The sequence below is a fragment of the Anoplopoma fimbria genome, chromosome 13 (genome assembly GCF_027596085.1).
Source record: "Anoplopoma fimbria isolate UVic2021 breed Golden Eagle Sablefish chromosome 13, Afim_UVic_2022, whole genome shotgun sequence".
Classification (NCBI taxonomy): Eukaryota; Metazoa; Chordata; class Actinopteri; order Perciformes; family Anoplopomatidae; genus Anoplopoma; species Anoplopoma fimbria.
The window spans coordinates 9,770,258-9,788,459 of record NC_072461.1 but is presented as its reverse complement, the minus strand read 5'-3'; the positions used below and the strand labels follow the sequence as shown (position 1 = coordinate 9,788,459).

At 40.5% G+C, this 18,202-nt stretch overlaps 1 protein-coding gene across 5 annotated transcripts in view; it reads right to left on the bottom strand.

The window, feature by feature from the left end:
* The window catches only part of gpat2 (glycerol-3-phosphate acyltransferase 2, mitochondrial), a 111,404-nt gene that overhangs the window by 15,092 nt on the left and 78,110 nt on the right, over positions 1–18,202 (bottom strand). For all 5 annotated transcript variants that reach the window (XM_054610376.1, XM_054610374.1, XM_054610372.1 and 2 more), the window contains 9 exons: positions 12,965–13,068; positions 10,298–10,408; positions 9,510–9,580; positions 9,293–9,403; positions 8,758–8,880; positions 5,919–6,018; positions 4,173–4,306; positions 3,819–3,918; positions 1,313–1,492 (listed from right to left, as the gene is read on the bottom strand). In XM_054610376.1, the coding sequence (XP_054466351.1) occupies positions 1,313–1,492; positions 3,819–3,918; positions 4,173–4,306; positions 5,919–6,018; positions 8,758–8,880; positions 9,293–9,403; positions 9,510–9,580; positions 10,298–10,408; positions 12,965–13,036 (1,002 nt within the window). In that variant the 5' untranslated portion in view covers positions 13,037–13,068. The remainder of the gene's footprint in view (positions 1–1,312; positions 1,493–3,818; positions 3,919–4,172; positions 4,307–5,918; positions 6,019–8,757; positions 8,881–9,292; positions 9,404–9,509; positions 9,581–10,297; positions 10,409–12,964; positions 13,069–18,202) is intronic.

The following is an 18,202-nucleotide window of genomic DNA, read 5'->3' as shown; positions in this document are numbered from 1 at the left end:
TAATGAGGCCTTGCATTTAGGAGGGACATTACAGCAGCAATACCCCTAATGAGCAGAATCTATGATGAGCACTAAGAAAAATAGCCAGCCAGAGAGTGTTGGTACTAGAACTGTGTGTTCAGAACTGTGAACCGCGTACTGGATGACAGAACAAAATGATGAGGCAAGGACCTTATTATGACAATTAACCGAGAGCAATACCCACTCTCCAGTATCCTCTCAAAGTGCAGATAACACAGGGCAAGACTAATGGAGACTAATAACAATCACTCTGCTTTAAAAAAAAAAATCCTCAAATAATCATCAAGCGCTGGCCGCTAAGAAATCGCCAAAGTTATGAAACAACACTTTTAAAAGTTTCAGTCTGGATCATCAATGGCCATTAGATTTCTTATCTGAGCCAGGAGTCGGCCCCCCCATCAGACAAAATCAACTCTGCACCCCACCACAATGTTCTAAGACTAAGAAAAAGCCCAACTATGGACTCAAGTTGAAATTTAGCAATAGCCATGAAGCATCAGTTCCATGCTCTGTATTGGAATGTTCAATTGCATCGTCTCCATCATGTCAAAAATAAATAAATTCAATTCAATAAAATATGTTAATAGTAATGGATTTTGTTACGCCTATATGTAATCTTTGTTCTGCTTGTGGGATAATAAAGTTCTAAGTTATGGAACTAAAGTTCCCATAATATTTTGGAGGAAGTAAAATATGTATAATATAAGTGAATTACACTGTGTGCTACAACTTGTGCCCTGTTTTTTGTTTTTTTTTGCCTGCATTTGGTTAATTTTTTTGTTTCCATGGATGTTCGGACAACTCTCACTGGATTACTTTGATAATATGAAATGTGTCGATTTTTCATGCAAGTTCTGGAATTATAAGGACCTTTTTCCGTGATAACCAAGCAGATTTATTACGGGTTTATTAAAGATGCACATCAGAAATACTTGAAATACTTGGGAAGTGTAAGTGACATTGAATCTATAAATATGTGCTTCATGCCTGTGGGTTGAGATTTGACTTGGTTATGAGTCTGAGAGGGATTATGATTGTTTGTCACGGCCTCGCCTGCAGCTCCTACATGTTAATAATCCGGCCAAACTACAATAACTAACTTCCTGTTGTTTTCAGAACCGTCCCACCTCACACAGTATCTTCGACTCAAGTCTTTTCCAGGGCGCACCTCACAGTCTGAGAACTGCTGCGTTGAACCAATCCTGTTCCTTTGCTCCTGAGGACCTTACAGATGGCTGTTATTAAGTGGTGTTTTGTGTGTGCTTGCAAGTGTGTGTTCACACGCATCCACCTGTGTGTGGGTCTTGGGCACACAGTCGTAGGAGATGCCCACAGGCACCAGACTGACATCGGGGACAGATCCCTCTTTGATGAGCTGTGTGACGTTAGCCAGCCACCGGCCACCTCGGCCAGACTCCGCTGACACACCGACGCTTATCGCCTGACCCTCATGTAGCAGCTCACGTACCAGCTGAGGGGGAGTGGGGGGAGAAAAATGGCAGAGACAAAGATCTGATAAATTCTTTGCGGTGGGGGAGCAATTAACATAACATCCCATGTCCTGCATTTGTAAAATATACATTAGCGAACAAGACCTTGGAGAGAATACAAAGAAGCAAGAAAACAAAGTGTAGAGGGCAGCGGAGGGAGGAGAAGTCAAACTGCAGGAAGCAGGCAGGATAAAGAGCAGCAAAAAAAAAAAAAAAGGGACTGTGGGGGACACTTAAGAGATACTCCCCTCACCCAAGTACTGTTTTCACCTCACAGACAAGGAAAATTCAATTACCATTGAAGGGCAGCTAAGTGGGCCTACACTCAATAAACAATAACGGTCTATTAACATTGATATACAACCAATAAACAAGCCTGTCGTCACACGCACGGCCAATATGCCTACTCACATAAATGGTCAATTAAAAAAAAAATAAAACTTCTTGCTGCATCACTCATAAACAACCTGCTTATGTCCCACTGTGGCTGTAGTCTTGAAGATTGATGCTAGACTGAGCCGTGGTATTGAGCTATATAGCACAATATTGATCTTAATAACTCCAGTAACTCCTCCAAATGAAATATTTCTTCAGGCAAACTGATAAAAATGCACAAAATAGCTCCCTAGCAGATATAGAAAGGAATATATTGATGATGAACAGGTGTTGATCATTGATTAAAAACCAAATAAACAGGAAGACAGCATAAGGCAAAGAGTAATACAGACCACATTAATCTCCGAAACAAGGCCAAAAAACCACAAATTACCTTCCCATAAAAATAGAAACACCCCGCTCAGACCTGCCAAGCTCACACAATCAAGCTAACCACCATTCTTCTCGTTTTTCCGCCCTTTCCTCATTGCTTTGTCACTCCAGCCAACTGCAAAGCTACAATCTCGGAAGCAAACCTCAAGCCCCTTGGTAATTTTGAGAATGAATAGAGAGTGGGATGAGGCCATGGGAGTGAGTGAGAGGGGGGAAAAGACAGGTTGTATTCAGTGTGAGGAGCTGACTGTGATAACACTCCTCCTTGGAGTGAAATGAAAAGTGTGTATGCCAATGAATTGGACCCGAATGCACAAACACTAAACAGCCAAATTACTAGGACAGGTATCTTTTGCTTACCCTGCAATTTTATATAATTACCTGCTGTCTGTGAGTTTTGTTTTTTTTCAGCAAAATGCATTAGCAACGTGTTTTCTGATTCGTGGCCCAGTGCTTCATTTCCATCTACTTGTAAACAGAATGTTTATGGATTCACATGCGCAGCTAATGAGGAACTGCTCCGATTGTCAGGCTGGAAAGTATTGTGCCGTTTTCACGGCTGGTGACTCTCAGAAAAGGGAACATGAAACCTGAATTAGCTTTTGACTGTTGAAGCGGGCATTTGTATGTGTGATCATGGTTGTAATAAGTCAGTACAGTTTAATTTGAAACAGAAAGTCCGTCTTTGGGTATTTGGTGATGGGAAGGAGTAGTCATCACCAACCACAAGCTCCGATCTAGGCTAACGGCTAAATTAGCTTCATGTAGCTTCACCAAGTGCGTCTTCAAAACAAAATAAATAATTTTAGTTAAGCTACTAGCATGGCTCCAGAGATGGAGATGTCGCTTGATGTCAGTTGGTCGGCCTTTCACTTTGGTCCAGAGTTAAGTATCTTAGCAACTATAAGATGGATTGCCATGACATTTGGAACAGATATTCATAGTCCCCAGAGGGCGAATCCCACTGTACTGATCTTCTGACTCTTTAATCTGGTGCCACCATGAGGTTGACATTTGTGGTTTGGAATGAAATATATTGACTATTGAATAAAGTACCATAATAATTGGTACAGACATTCATTGACCCCTCGTTTTGACATGACTTTGCATTTAGCTATTCATTTATCAAAAACTTTAGTTGGTAGATGAACACTTGCAAATCTTAAGACATCTCAAGACTCAACTCAAGACATTTAGCATGCTATCCAGCTAAACTAGCATGGTGAACATGGTAAACATTATACCTGCTAATACATTATACATTAAACCTGTGTTTGCATACTGAGGTTAGGATTCAGTTCAGAGTGCTGAGGTGCCTAAGTACAGCTTCCTAGAGCCGCTAGCATGGCTGTAGACTCTTTGTCATGGTAAAACGATAAACTGTCCGAACCCCAGTGAAGAGCAAACATTTGGTTTTTGGGCGTTCAATTCTGACTCAGAAGTAAATTTTTACTTAAACCCTGATAGAACTACAATCAAACGGAATATTGCCACATCCTACCCGAATCCTATAACCGTCTAAAAACATGTAAGACTTACGGAGTAAATGACAGGTGAGTACAGACGGTCCATCTCAGCATCCAGCTCAGTCAGAGCAGAAGAGGGCAGGAGGACCACTCCTACTTTCTGCAGGATTGATCTATAGAATAAACACATACCTAGTTTAATTTAAGAAGCTTGGAGTAATGATGCATCTCAGCACTGTGTTTCAAATTAAAGCTGGCCTTAATTTGGTGAATAAAAGTGATACATTCAGCACATGTGGGTGGCAGAAGGGGTTAATGCATTATTTGTGAGGGAAGATACTGTTTTTATGTGTGTATGTGTGTGTGTGTGTGTGTGTGTGTGTGTGTGTGTGTGTGTGTGTGTGTGTGTGTGTGTGTGTGTGTGTACCTTATGAAGGAGCTGTTAATGTGGAGGGGACTAACAGTGTATGGGACTCTCAGGTTGTGACAGAAGAGCACCAGAGGGATGAGAGCGCAGTCCACAATGCTCTGACGCACATGCACATAAACCAGCAGAGATCCCTGCATTACAGAAGAGATGCAGATTTGGAAAAACAAGATTCTTCACATTGCCATTCATAATTGCAAACAATGGTGGACTATGCGGCGGGGGGCGCATGGGTTAGGAGAGTGTTTCTGGGGCTGCATATTCAATCAATATTATAATCAAGCTCCCCGGGCTTCAGATGGTATCAGGAGAATGGAAGAAAATACACTGATGATTTAAAAACAGCAGAGATACAAAAAAATCTTATTATTTTGGCCCTGTAATAGTTAAGAAGGATCCAGGCAGAGATTAAGGTTGTACGTGGGGAGTATGTTTAAGTGACTGTATGTACTGTAGAGGTTGGCAGCATACTGTGAGTGTTTTGTTCAAGGTCACCAACAGCTCTATTCTTTTATACAGTATGTGGCCCTTTATCTTTTGAGTACCAATTTTTTCCAAAAATAGAAATGTGGGAAATAAAAGGAGAAGCTACTATCGCGAACTCAATTATATCGAGTGAAGTGAATGCAGGCATATAAAACATGATTGTACTTTAGTGGATATGATTGTGTCCCTTCAATAAAAGAACGTAATAAGGTCCGCAATAAAACTGAAATATGTATTAAGAATATTACTTATTTTAAAGCGATGATAAGAATTGATTCAAATGAATTACTTTTTTTATTTTTCATTTTTATCTATCTGGCAAACCAATCCCAAAAATCTCAAAGGACTCACTGATTTAGCAGTTATTGTATGATTTGTTAAAAATCTATCAATATGTAAATAACAGTAAAAAAAACTGTTAGTTAGATAAAGACATGCAAGTAATTGAGAGACTGTCACATGCAACAGTGCCTCGTTATACTAATTCATTACAAGATGAAAATATAGGCAATCAAATCATATATTTGACGTTAAATAGAGAAACTGGATGAATCCAGAACTAAACCACTTTTTACAATATCCTATTGTTTACAGGTTTCAAAAATACATTCGGACGAACTAAAAATAATCCAAAAAAGATGGGACACTATCAACAGGACGTAAGAACCCTGAATATAATGTCCTGGTGGATTTGCCTTCATTTACGTTATCAACTCCATTTCAGTGAGATCTAAACTAAAGCCATAGTTTACTGGATTCATTCATGCCCATCTTGAACCTCTGCAACAGTGGCCTGACTCAGAGTAATTTACTTGCATTTATTTAGTCATCCATGTAATTAGAGTTGTGTAGTCTTCTGTAAAAAACTGACAATAATTAAGTATAACAAGGCAAGAGAGAGAAAATAGAAAGTCTTAGCAGACTTACAGACTTTCCAAAGTAGTTGTACATTTACTTCTCTGAAAAATATCATTATATTTGTCTTTACCTTGAAATGTTTTGTAGGGGATGTGTACACACAGGGACTGTAGCTGTTTACCATCTCATTAGATGGCTGAGCACATCGTGAGTGTGGATGTGTGGAGCCAAAACATCATGCTAGTGTAAATGTCTAGATACAAATTATGTTTTTCATGTTTTGCATGATGAGTTGACACCCTTTGGGGGGTAGCAGCTCATGGTAGCACATTTAATCTGTGATTAAAAGAGGTTAGGCAATTCCGTCTGCATATGTATGTGCGTGTTTGCAGATACTTGCACCTCTTGTGAGGCTCTGTGCAAAGCCGGCAGATGGTTGAGGTTAACTTGAATACTGCCAAACACGGAGGAAAACATCTTCAGCATCACCCAGCTCAGGAATCTAGCCAGGAGAGGGATGGTGGGAGGAGACATGTATAGAAAAAAAAGATAAAGAAAAAAATCAATGACAGGAGATAATGAGCGCAGGGGGACAATGTCCACAAGGGAATAAGAGACGGGTAAAGGCGAGGCTAAGAAATAGCCAAAAGGGGCTTGTGCAAATGAAGTGAGGATGGAGTTGAGTGTGACAACATGTAAACAAGATAGATGGTGGTGTGACAACGTGGGGAGAAGAGGGATGAGGTGGAGAAAGAAACTGATGACATAGGGAAGACGCAAAAAGGAAAGCGATAGGCGTGTGTGTGAGGCTGACAGCTGTAGATAGAGACGGAGGCAGAGGCTGTAAATGAGGGGGAGGGGGAAGGAAGACAGTACAAGGCAGATTTTGAAGAGAGATTCCTATGAGCGGAACACAGCCTGAAAAGTTAATTCAAAGGCACAAGTTACCAAAACATTTCTCTACATATTTGCAGAAAAACTAATACTTTTTGTCGCAACGGGAGCAGTCTCTTAAGACCTGACAGTCGTAGCATCCCATTTCAATTTAAAGTACGACACACATCTTTTTCATGGATCATTTTGTGTTGTATGTCCTCCGCTGCCCGTGGACAAGCGTATGCCTCAGCAACAGTCAGTCATGTTGAAGAGCATGCTGAAGGACTTCTGGACAGTCATGCACCAGTGGGTACTTGCAAACATCCTACATGTCTAGCAGTGAAGTATGTGAACAATTTCTGAGTTTGTCTCTTCCAGGTGGCATCAGGTTTAATAAGTGTTTCTTTTCCTTCTATTCTCATTGTTGTTTTTTTTCCTCACTGTTCTGTTGTATGGTAGCCAAAATGAAGGAGTCATTTTGGGGCATCCAGGGTCCCAGATCTAAATGTCCTGTTCATTTTCTGCACGGACAATGTTACATTTTGTTTTATCGCATGATGAGTTGTTTCTGAATTCACTAGAGCTATGACTCACACTCTGACAGTCTTCTTCTCAACAGCAACGGCTGTTGATGCCCTTGGATACGGTACTTTTAGGGGATAAGGCTGGCAGTATTCTGTACTTATGTTATTGTCAACAAATCCTGCGAAAACAAAAAGTCTCTCCCTCTCTCAAAACATTCAAACTTCTCCAGCCTGTCTGTCGCTCTCAGTGCAAAGTCCATTTGTTCTCACTGAGGAGAAACAAATCTGGAATATAAACTTCTCTGAAAGAGCTCTGCGTTGTAGTTTTTAAACACACATCACTCTAACAGTGAGTATTCATGGCAGCAGGATGGTGTATGAGCAAATGTTCATTATACTGAAAAAATAATCAGCTGGTGCAACAATGTGGCTCACTGCTGAGTTTTAATTTGCTTTTGGACAACAATCAAGGTCTGTGAAACAGAGGATTAAGCTGTACCACGCTTAGTCTGTCTACACAAAAAATACTTCAATTTATCTGTTCAGTGTGTGTTTTGGTCTTTTCATGGAATTTGTTGACATTGAGAAAAAAACAGAGTATGACCAGCCTGATCGTTTACTGTAGGTAGTAGAACATCATTTATGGGAAACTAGAATTACCGCCTCATGGTTTTATCGAAATCCAACCGGTCATGTTGCAATTAAAATCCACGTCAGTACAAAATGTCATTGCGTCATCATTTTATCCTATTAGACATATATATTAGACATTTTTTATAATTAGCTAATTCATTCTTGAGTTTTGGTGAAAAATGTTTGGTGAGGTCACAGGGACCTTTGACCATAAAATACTAATCAGTTCATCCTAAAGTCCAATTTCCACATTTGAGGAAATTCATTTAAGGTATTGCTGAAATATTGCGTTCACAAGAATGGTACAACCCAAAAACGTCATGCCGTCGAGTCGGCATAACGTATTTTGCATGACTGAAGTTTCAATAATTTAAACTTTTAGTCTCCTTATGTCATCCAAAAGACTCTACTGTTTCTATTTTAAGGATGATTGAGGAATATTAAAAAAAAAAGCACTCAACGAGGTGCGCCTGTAGTGAGCTGTAACAGAGGCAAGCCTAAACTTTGTTTATCTAACAGAGTTGTTTAAGTCCTGTCTCGTTTGACTCATGGAGTGTCTTTATGTCTTACGCTATTAGCGAAACAGCAACAGTCTACTAGTCATTTTAAATGGAAGCCAACTGTCGACCAACGCGTGACGCTGCGTAATCGCTGCCATGAGCAACAAATCAAAGATGAGCTGGGAAGTGTCGCATGTTTTTGTTTCACGCTGTACCGTTTGTCTAAAATAGTGCTAGAAGCCAGACCCCAGTGCTATTTAAAGACTACATCAACGAGCCCTTGAGCCACTCTTTATTGGCGACTTGGCAACAATGTAACTGGCCACGCTCTTCCGTTTTTTTGCTTTTGTCGCTCCAAGTGTGAACATAGCATTAGTGTGAACATAGCATTAGTGTGAACACAGCATTAGTGTGTTAATTCTTCTGATTCTGCTTTTGTGCTAAATAAATTCCTTCCTCTGGGACAATAAAGTTTCGGAACTGAACCTCCCAACTCTATTTTCAATCACACCGATGATAGAAGAATATATCCTGTTTTATTTCTTGTTACTTCTAATTGAAAAGGTTGCTTACATCAGCTTTAAATCAATACATACTTCTTTTTTTTTTTTTTTTTTTTAAATCAAGAAAGAAACAATAAACAGCAATCTTTGAAGCTCGCCCTTTGCCCGTTGGCCCACACAAGTGTAAACAAACACACAGACGCACCGCAAGAGGCCAGGGGAGATGCAGGTGTTAATGAGGGCGAGGAGTGGAGAGAGGTGGCTGAGCTGCCCTTGACTGTCTCCCCCCTCGGGCGCTTGGAGCTCTGCTGTGAGCGCCTCCTTCACCCTGAAACACATGGTCACAGGACAGCGGGGCTAACACATTACAAAGCCCCTTCTGTGTTACAGGCAGACAAACGCTTGCTTTCCATTGAGACAAGAACAACAACATCCCTGAGTAAAGAGGTCAGGTTACATAAAGGTTAAACTCAATTACACCCAAGGAGAGAAAACAACAGATACCAACTCGACAAGAGTTGTCAGAGATGTGGAAAGTGTTAATTCGCACTGACTCCAAGATGGCGTTCATTTTCTGTATCTTTGTTTGTGTCTCTTATCTCCTCTCCTTCTCTCCAGAACTGCAGGGCCCCGTTTCATTTTCTGTATGTTTCCCTATCATTTATTTACTCTCTTCAGGTATCTCTACTCCTCATCTCATCCTCCTCCTCCTCCTCCTCCTCCTCTCTCCCCTCAGGTACCTGGTGCTCTGACAGACTCTCTCCAGTCTGTTGCTAACAGGGCTCGCGTAAACCTTGAGCCCACTCACAAACAGCGTGCAGCACACCCTCCGCACCAGCCAGCCTCGATACCTGCGAAACAAAACAGACAGAGGCCGAAAATGTGCGTTGGTGAGTGCGTTGTGACCGCAGCATTTTGGATTCTTGTTTGCCTGTATGCTGTAGATGTAAACAATACCTGGTGTGTGTCTCGTTGACACTCAGCAGGTTGTGAAAGCCAAGGGAAGAGGTTTGTCCCAGCGTGTTGCGCTACGCCGCAATAGAAGAGCACACACAGACAGATGGGTGTCAAGATCAACCCAGATCCAATTCATTGTATAAAAAAAAGGCACATGTAGCAGACTGATGCCATCTGAATGGGGGCATCTAAAAAGACAAAGCACAATTAAGTCCTGCCCCCAATTGAGGAGAAAACAATTCATCCCTCTCCAATGCCTTTGTACTGCGTCCCTTCTTTGTGTTCAGTCTGCTTACAAACAGAAAAATGTAAAAAAGCTGCAGTACAGGATAAAGAATTCAGATTTAAGTTGATATAAGCTGCCAAATCGAAAAGAGGCGGGATACAGACAATAGGACGTGAAGCATTTTGTCCAAAAATAAACCTGTGGATATATCAGAAAGCTGTGCAGTATCTCATTTGCAAGAGCTTAGCTAACTAAAGTAGCTTTCTAAACACATAGCTTACATTAGCTTACTGACAGCTTTCTAGCTTGTCCCATTGTCATCTGAAAAGACATATGTCTTATAAGGAGTGTAATAATATTTTTTTGTTATCAACTGCCTCTCTGGTAGACATTAGGTTCCCAAAGAATCCTTTGATGTGCTAAACTCGCTAGCTTCATGTATGGTCAGCATACTTAAGGCAGTCAATTGAATATGTTGGCTGGTATAGTCTGATAGTCAACCTTTCCCCTTCTCTCCTTTCTCTTTGTAGCCTGCTCCGGCCTCTACGCTGCACACACTCACCAGACTGTCCGGAGTGCACTGGTGGCAGCACTGGCCAACAGTCGGTCTGAACTTGCCCAGACAGGGAGGCACCGTCTTCAGCTTTTTCTTGATCTTCATTTCCCATGACAACTGTGAGGGAAAGATTAAAATACGAAAATGAACAACACAAACAAAGGATAGCAAAGGATTACATGCGGTTAACAAGCTTTAGTCTCTTTTCTGAATTTCTTTTTACTGCCCGTTTATTTCTCCCAGCAGATCAAAAAATAAGCGTTGCTTATAAGGTCAGGGGTGAAAACTGATAAATAACCTAATGTGAATCTGTGAACAAATGCAGCAGGTCATTACAGTGCAGGTAAACATGTTCTCTGTTCTCTACCTATGTGACCTGATATCTCCCGGTCAACTGGTCTCTTGTGTGCACGCACGTACCGTCTGCCAAGCTGACAAACAGAAATGATGTATTTGATTTCAACAGCTCTTCAGAAATTTAACAGCACTGGTGAAATAATTAGCCCGTTCAAATGCTTCAATTCTTTGCTCTTGATTTCATTAGGAGTTTGTTATGATTTCCGTGTGGCTGTGATTGGAATAACTCTGAATCCAAGGGAGCGTGCAACTTGCAGTGCTGTAAATATTAATACGGGGCCCATATGAGTCCCGGTCTCAGGCAATCAGTGCACGTAAGGTATAACCAGCTCATGTACTGAAGCCCTGGCCAGACTGTGTACTGTATACTAAGCAGACTTCAGGTGTCCTGTAGCATGAACACTGCTGGTCAGTTGTACAGATATTTGTGTTGTGCAACGCTACCCATTAATTATCATGCGGTGTGTGCGTGTGGGCTGTTACTGTGCCTTAAATGAGCTGTTAGTTAGGATTCAGACTGATTACCCTGTTTAGATGAAATGAGCTAATGAATCTCCTAAAATCAATAACACTTTCTCCTGGTTGACTGATGATGATGGATTCCAGAAAACAGAGCAGCTGAATGAAGCAGTGCCTCGTCAAGGAGGTCGATTTAAAAGACAAAACATTAATGTAATAACAAAGCTTTGAATGGAACTTTCAATATTTAAAATTACCATACTAGTGAGAAGGTTCAAAGAAAAAAAAATGGCCTTGAGGGTCAGATGGTTTGAGGGTATGATATTGTGATACAAATCACTTGACTTGAAGAAGGGACAGTGAATGATACGATGTGTGTAGGCAATGTTAAAGTATTATCAGGCTAAAACCCATTCCAGCATATGTGTTAAAGGAAAAGATTGGTATTTTGGGAAATAAGTTTATTCAGTTTCTTTACCAGAATTAGATCAAGACTGACTCTGGGAAGTCATCATTCCAAACTGCTGATTACAGCATCCAACTCCGGGTAAAACCACATAATGTTTTTCTATTTGTGTACAGATCAAACAAACAAGATAAAACGTTCATAGCAACACATATTGCAATAACTAAGTTATAATTTAAATGTATTAAAAGCTTGTAATGTAATAATCAGGAGATAATGTAAGGAAACCATGACGGCGTTACATTATTAAAACTTGGTGTGTAATGTGATTATTACATAACATACTAATTTTTATTTTTTTTAAATATATTCAGCTCAGAGTGTACCATTTTTCTTCTGAAAGCATAGTGATCCTTGTAATTTGACACGAGTGGAGTTCTTAATTTAAAGCAACTGGACTTTGTCAGTTTGGTCTATCCCTCATGGTTTCCCTACATTATGTGCTGATTATTACCATAGACGGTATTCAAGAAGTGGACGTGATGCCACTGATTGGTTTGTGGACTGCGAATTTGCTGCCTTGAGTTTGGCATTTAGGCCGTCACCATCTTGGTTTTTGCAACCATATTGGACTTAGGAGGAGTGACGTAAAGACAACAGTACGGCTCTGGTAGCCACAAATCAATCATTAGACAGCCATGCCCTAAAGCATACCCTGCTTTACGGTCTATTTGACTCTAAAGGAGACCATCATTTACTAAATAAACATCATGCTGTATTGAGAAGACTTGAAACTAGAGATTGAGACCATAAACTCATGTTTACAATGTTTACTGAGGGAATAAATCAAGTAAGAAGTAGAGTCATTTTCTCAGACTGCTATACAATCAGACTTCTTTTTACAACCAGAGTACTTGCCCCCTGATGGCCATTAGAGAGAATACAAGTTTAAGACACTTCTGCATTGGCGTCACTCTTCAACTGGAGGTAACCGCCTGATTGTTACATTATCAGCGTCCAATATATTTACATTATTAGAGTATGCAGAGTTATAAGATTATGAGTTGCTAAACTGTGTTCATTTTTGAGGTTTTGAGGTGCTGATAGCATTTTGAACCTGTTTTTATGATGATCGCTTGAAGGCTTAAGCTCCATATTTAATATAAACACAGACACCAGAATGGCATCGACCTTCTCCTTTAACGGCAAATAATAACATTTCCCAAAATGTTGACGTACTCCTTTAAAAAAATCTCTTAACTCTCTGCTGGATGAGTATGATTCACTGATAAATCACATCCTGCGATTTGGAAAAACCTCAAATGGAGCGAAGCACATGTGGCCGTGCATGTTCCTCTGGTGATTGTGAAGAACAAAGAGATTGAGATTGGTGCACATGGGGTGAAGTGGGAGATGACAGTGGGAGAGAGTCATGCGGGCAGTGTTCTTACAGCAGGTCTATTTTGTTGGATTGGTGGAAGGATCATGTCTTTGTCTTTGCTGTCATTCTTCTCTTGCACCATGGTGAGCCCCCTGCAGACTTCTACTCAGCGTCCTGGCACAGAAAAGATTGGAGGAAACGAATATATTATACCGTGTCATGTTAAATCAGTGCATTCAAACATTGTGTTGAGTAATACGGGTTGTTTGTGAGCACATGTGGATGCGAGTGGGCCGGCGGTTTTTTTTTAGGAGCTTAACAATACAAGACCAATTTGTGACGTTTCAGGGGGCAGCGCTTTGCAGAAAAGGGCCTCTTTCTCTCCAACTTTAGAAAATAAACATATCCACTTGCGCACACAAAATCTCTGTGTGACAGGAAATTTATTTAGTCCTCTGGTCCTTTGACAGGAGAGAGCTGGTAGCCCTCACCGATCTATCACACTGTGCCCACAGCTACAATTTCACCCATCTAACCAGCACTTCTTTCCCTCCACCGTCCTCAATCCTCTCAAATTATTTTCCCTTCCCTTCATTTTGTTCAGTTAAGGGAAAGTTGCTTCTTGCTGCCGGTTTCCTCATTGATTCCTCTTATTGGACTTGTGGCAAACTTTCCGTTAAAAGTTTTGTGCTCTCTTATGTATGCAGGAAGGAATGAAACAAGGACAGAAATGCCATTAAGAGATTAGAGATTATGAGACTCGAGGCAGTCTCTGCTCAGCAACGTACAGGTGGAGCAGGGCAAACACTCACCAGTGGGTTATAAATCATTAAAAGCAGGGTACATAGCCATCAGCTGAAAAACAGCTCTTATGTAACCGATGCCGTGTCCCTTACCCGCTCGGAAACACAGTAATGAGAGCTGGCATCGTAGGTCACAATGTAATTTGATCAAGCTTAAATAGGTTACCTAATTGATAGCGTTCGGTGTGTCTGAGCTCAAATGAGTAATCATCTGAGATTAAGGTGGATTAAATACAGATCAAGAGGCAGCGCCCGCTAGAGAAAGCTACGGCAGCATAAAAGCCAGCATCCCCAGAGAGCCTCCCTTTAGTTTTTTTTCCGAGGCTTTGTTTCTACTACAAAAGAAACTAGATGGAGACTGCTCTCATCCTATGACACAAACTCTCTTCTACTAAATCTTTCTCTGGTTACACAAATCAGATTTCAGGAGTCTCATTAAGTTCAGTGCCTACTATAGGGCTGGGTATCCTGTAAAAAAGTAAGATGCCAGTACCAATACCAGTACCCTTAAAGTGATACTGATACCAAAGCATATTTGATGTGTAAGAGGGATGTGCTTCTCACACCGAGCTTAGCTTAATGATTATTATGATATTGGTTTTATGCATATAATAGTGTTTATGTAGAGTGGTTTCTAAGGATTTCGAACAGTAGCTGATAAATACCTGAAAAAATAACTGATACAAATTGAAATCAACTTCGTGTTGAAGTGTTGAATGTCAGAACATCATTTAGTGTTCTGTTTTGTTACCTAGTAAGGCTGATTTTTTTTGAATAGGGAAACAAGTTTGGTTAGTTTTTTACAATTTAGTTTTAAAATTAAAAAAGATAATGTATTGTGATCCTGCCTGAAAAAAAATTGCGATATATCTCTGCCATAATGCCAAACCAAAAATGAGGTGTGCAAATTGCACTAACTTCGACAGTGAATGTCTTTGGGTCCCCAGATACACAACCGGCAAGTGTGAAGAAAAATCAGAGGGACGGTTCTCAAAGATATGCGAGGAAAGGACAAACATACGTACACACAGAGATTCCTTGCTTTATAGTAACATGGGAGACTTCTCTTTTGCATCTGTGTCATCTACTCGGTTAATCCCACTCTGCCCCATTAACTTTGCTAATTAAAACTTAAGCCGTCCCCATTGGGAGATGCTCCATTTCAACTGGCTCAAGTTCCAACATTCATTACCGTGTCTGGTGAGAACAAAGGCATTGATGAGAGGGTCCCAGGGCTGCTGTGATGCATCGCAGGTGCAGAGGGTGACGGAGGAGACCAGGCAGCAAAACAGGTAGGTTGTTAAACTGTAAATTAAACAGCCGGAGATCCAGCCATGGCTCTAATAGGGTTATATAAGCAACTCCAGAGGGAATACGAGAAACGGCTAGAGACAGCAGTATGCCAAGGCGCTAAGAACAAAGAGTCCCATTTTACTCACACAGTCTCATCTGTCAACACCGAACAACATAATTCACACACTGACGCGTAAAAACATGACAGATATCACAAATTGGAGCCATGCGTTATATTTCATCCTCCGTCCACGTTAATTGATCAATTACAGTCTTAAATGAATATGCTGTAGTTTGCTAATATGATAGCCAAAGAACTAAGTGGGCCCATGATGAGAACAGATTAAAAATCAGAAGCCATTATGAGCTGCCAGGTCAGATTAGATAGGAATTAATTTTAGAGCAGCAGTCGAAGCGATGGGGGCTGTCTCTTCCCAAAACGGCTCAGTGATTAGAGGGGGCTTTAAATACCTCTAGGGTCTATTTGAATATATTTGTCAACGTATATAGAGGTATATATATGCCACACACACAAAAAAGATTTTTCTCATGCAAGTTCAGATAGCAGGATGGTGGCTGTTTATATTGGAGAGACCTCAAGGTCACACACAACAACTGTAGCCATGCGGCTGAAGTCACTGAGGCCATGTGTAAACATGGAACACCGTGTAAAGTGAATAGAGGAAAGCCGCAGCCATATACTGTGTGTTTTGTGCCGGATGACATTTAATAACCTGAACTGAAGAAAAAAAATGAAGAGCAGCGCTGCCATTGATGAAAAAAATGTATAGTTTTTATACATCACATACAGAAAATTCAATGAATGACAAACCAAGGTCTTTATTTCACTGTGTGTGTATTTGATTTAGGGTCAAGAGGGGAATCGTAGCTGCACATCACCTTTCTGAGCAGCAACAACCTAATTAGCCTAAAGACCTGTTGATAAAAGACAACAACACCCAGGAAATATCAGTAATCATTATTTGGACATTTTGAAAAAAACGGCATCTCGGGGCCGTTCACATGTTGCTTTTTTTATTACGACATCAAATCCATTGTTGTCAATGTAGAGGCTCAGAAGGCGCGTTCAAAAGCAAGAGCGACGGTGGGCACGGGTTTTCAAGCTCCAATTTTGGTGACTGCGCCCCAGAGATAGAAATAGTTCAAATTTTGGAACACTGCAGCGCGGAACGCATATCATGTGACGAGGTACAACCAATCGGAGCTGGCAGGTATCATTTTTTTTCTTACGCAAATAACTACGGTTAATGAACGGAGAAGTTGATCACTATAGTGGAGGACTACCAGGAGCTTTACCATCCAAGCCAAGGAATATTTTACTTGGTTCACCCTTTTCCTCCTCGGAGGTCAAAACATCTGTTTGTAAGGTCAGCCAAATAGTTTAGTCAATGTCACTTACAGCTAAATTACTGCAACTGCAGCATCATCACGGCACGCAGGTAGTGTTTTTTTTAGTAACAGGAGGTGCGACAGAAGCGCTGGCTTTTTCCAATTTTTAACATTCAACATTTTTAGACGCAACATGGAATCGGCCTCTAATGCATGTTTTTGCAGGTTGAGCAGTGCGGACTAGCTCTCATAACAGGTCGGGTGCCGCAGATATTATAAAGCCCTGACCCGTGCATCCTTTCTTGACTGTGAGCATATCAGAATTGAAATATTTCAATATGCTTGCTTTAACAAATAGTCTACTTATTTTATTCTAATAAAACTGCAGGCACTACAACAGCTTGCTCCATTTCCTGCAATTATATCAAGATGGGCAGGTGCGCACTGGTCGGATTTGAGACTGTTGATGTCATTTAAGTATTATATAATGAGGTTCAAACTAATGTAATATGCTACAAATGGCTTTTTTAGTTTAATTCACTATTCATTTAGGCTACCAGGTAGAATTCACTGTAGCCGATTTAGTCAATCTAGCGTAACATGAAGATTTTTTTATCTTTTCGCTGTCAAGATTTTCTTTGGCTGACTAAAGCCCTACATTTCATCACAAACTGACAATTATAAGTTTCCGTATCTTTAAACGCTATCAAATAGGTACTATCAAACACCAATTATGGATTATTATGGACAAACTAAATTATGCTCTCCATCTCTGAGTGTTTGCATACAGGACAGGGACAAAAAAAACAAAAAACAGTATGGCTAAGATGTCCGCATCTGCAGCAAAAGTCCCTAATACAGTACAGACTAATGGTGGAAAGGAGACACAGAGAGGTATTGCCGTAAAAAAGATTCACATCAATGTGAGTCAAATGGTCATGGAAATGACCAATTACCAGAAAATGAGTAAAAACCTTAATTTTTCGCAGCCCTAGACAGCAAGGAAAAGGGTTTCTTTATAACAGGACTGTTTGACATAGTCCTCAACTTAAGTCCTAATTTAAATCCTGTATGTCACCACAGGTCGACTGAGCGGTGGAGCGTTCCCTTAGTTACATACTGTGGTGGAGAAACATCGACAGTCAGGTGGTGACGACAATTACACAAGTGATCTCTAGGTTTTCACAGACAAGGAATTAGCTTTTTTATATTGATGCATAAACATGAGAAATGAAATAAAAGCAAGTATTGCAAAAATCAAGAAACAAAACTACAAAATAAAATAAACAATAAAAATATGAAAGAAATACTATAAAATCAAAAATCAAAAGCGCTGCGCCGTTTTTAGAACACGTCTTTGACATGCTTATGAGTCTAATGAGGATTGTGCTCGGCGGACAGATAGATAACGCCACAGGGACAACCATGGTAACGGATTATATTCATCAGTCTGCAGGTTAACCAGGGGATTCGGAAAGAGGGTTGATATGGTTAACACACACACACCACACACACACACACCTATGCAACCGGATGCCTCAAATGTCTGTTTCATTGCACATAGACACACACACGTAAAAAAATCAATCTGTGACTCAGTGGCTGTGTGCGTCATGGAGCCACACAGTATCATTGATTTCCCAGAACAAAAGGAATTCTTTACCTGTGCTCTCTTCTGCTATTTAGGTTCACACTGCTTTTGATTTAAAGTCTGCGGTACAGTGCTTGTAGAAAATGCAACACTCTGACAGTAAACACTGAAATTAAAAGGGTTTCACGCTCGTACAGAACTATGATTCATTTGACGATCTACTAGCTATTCATGTTATTTATTTATATCTATAATTTCAGCACGACATGGT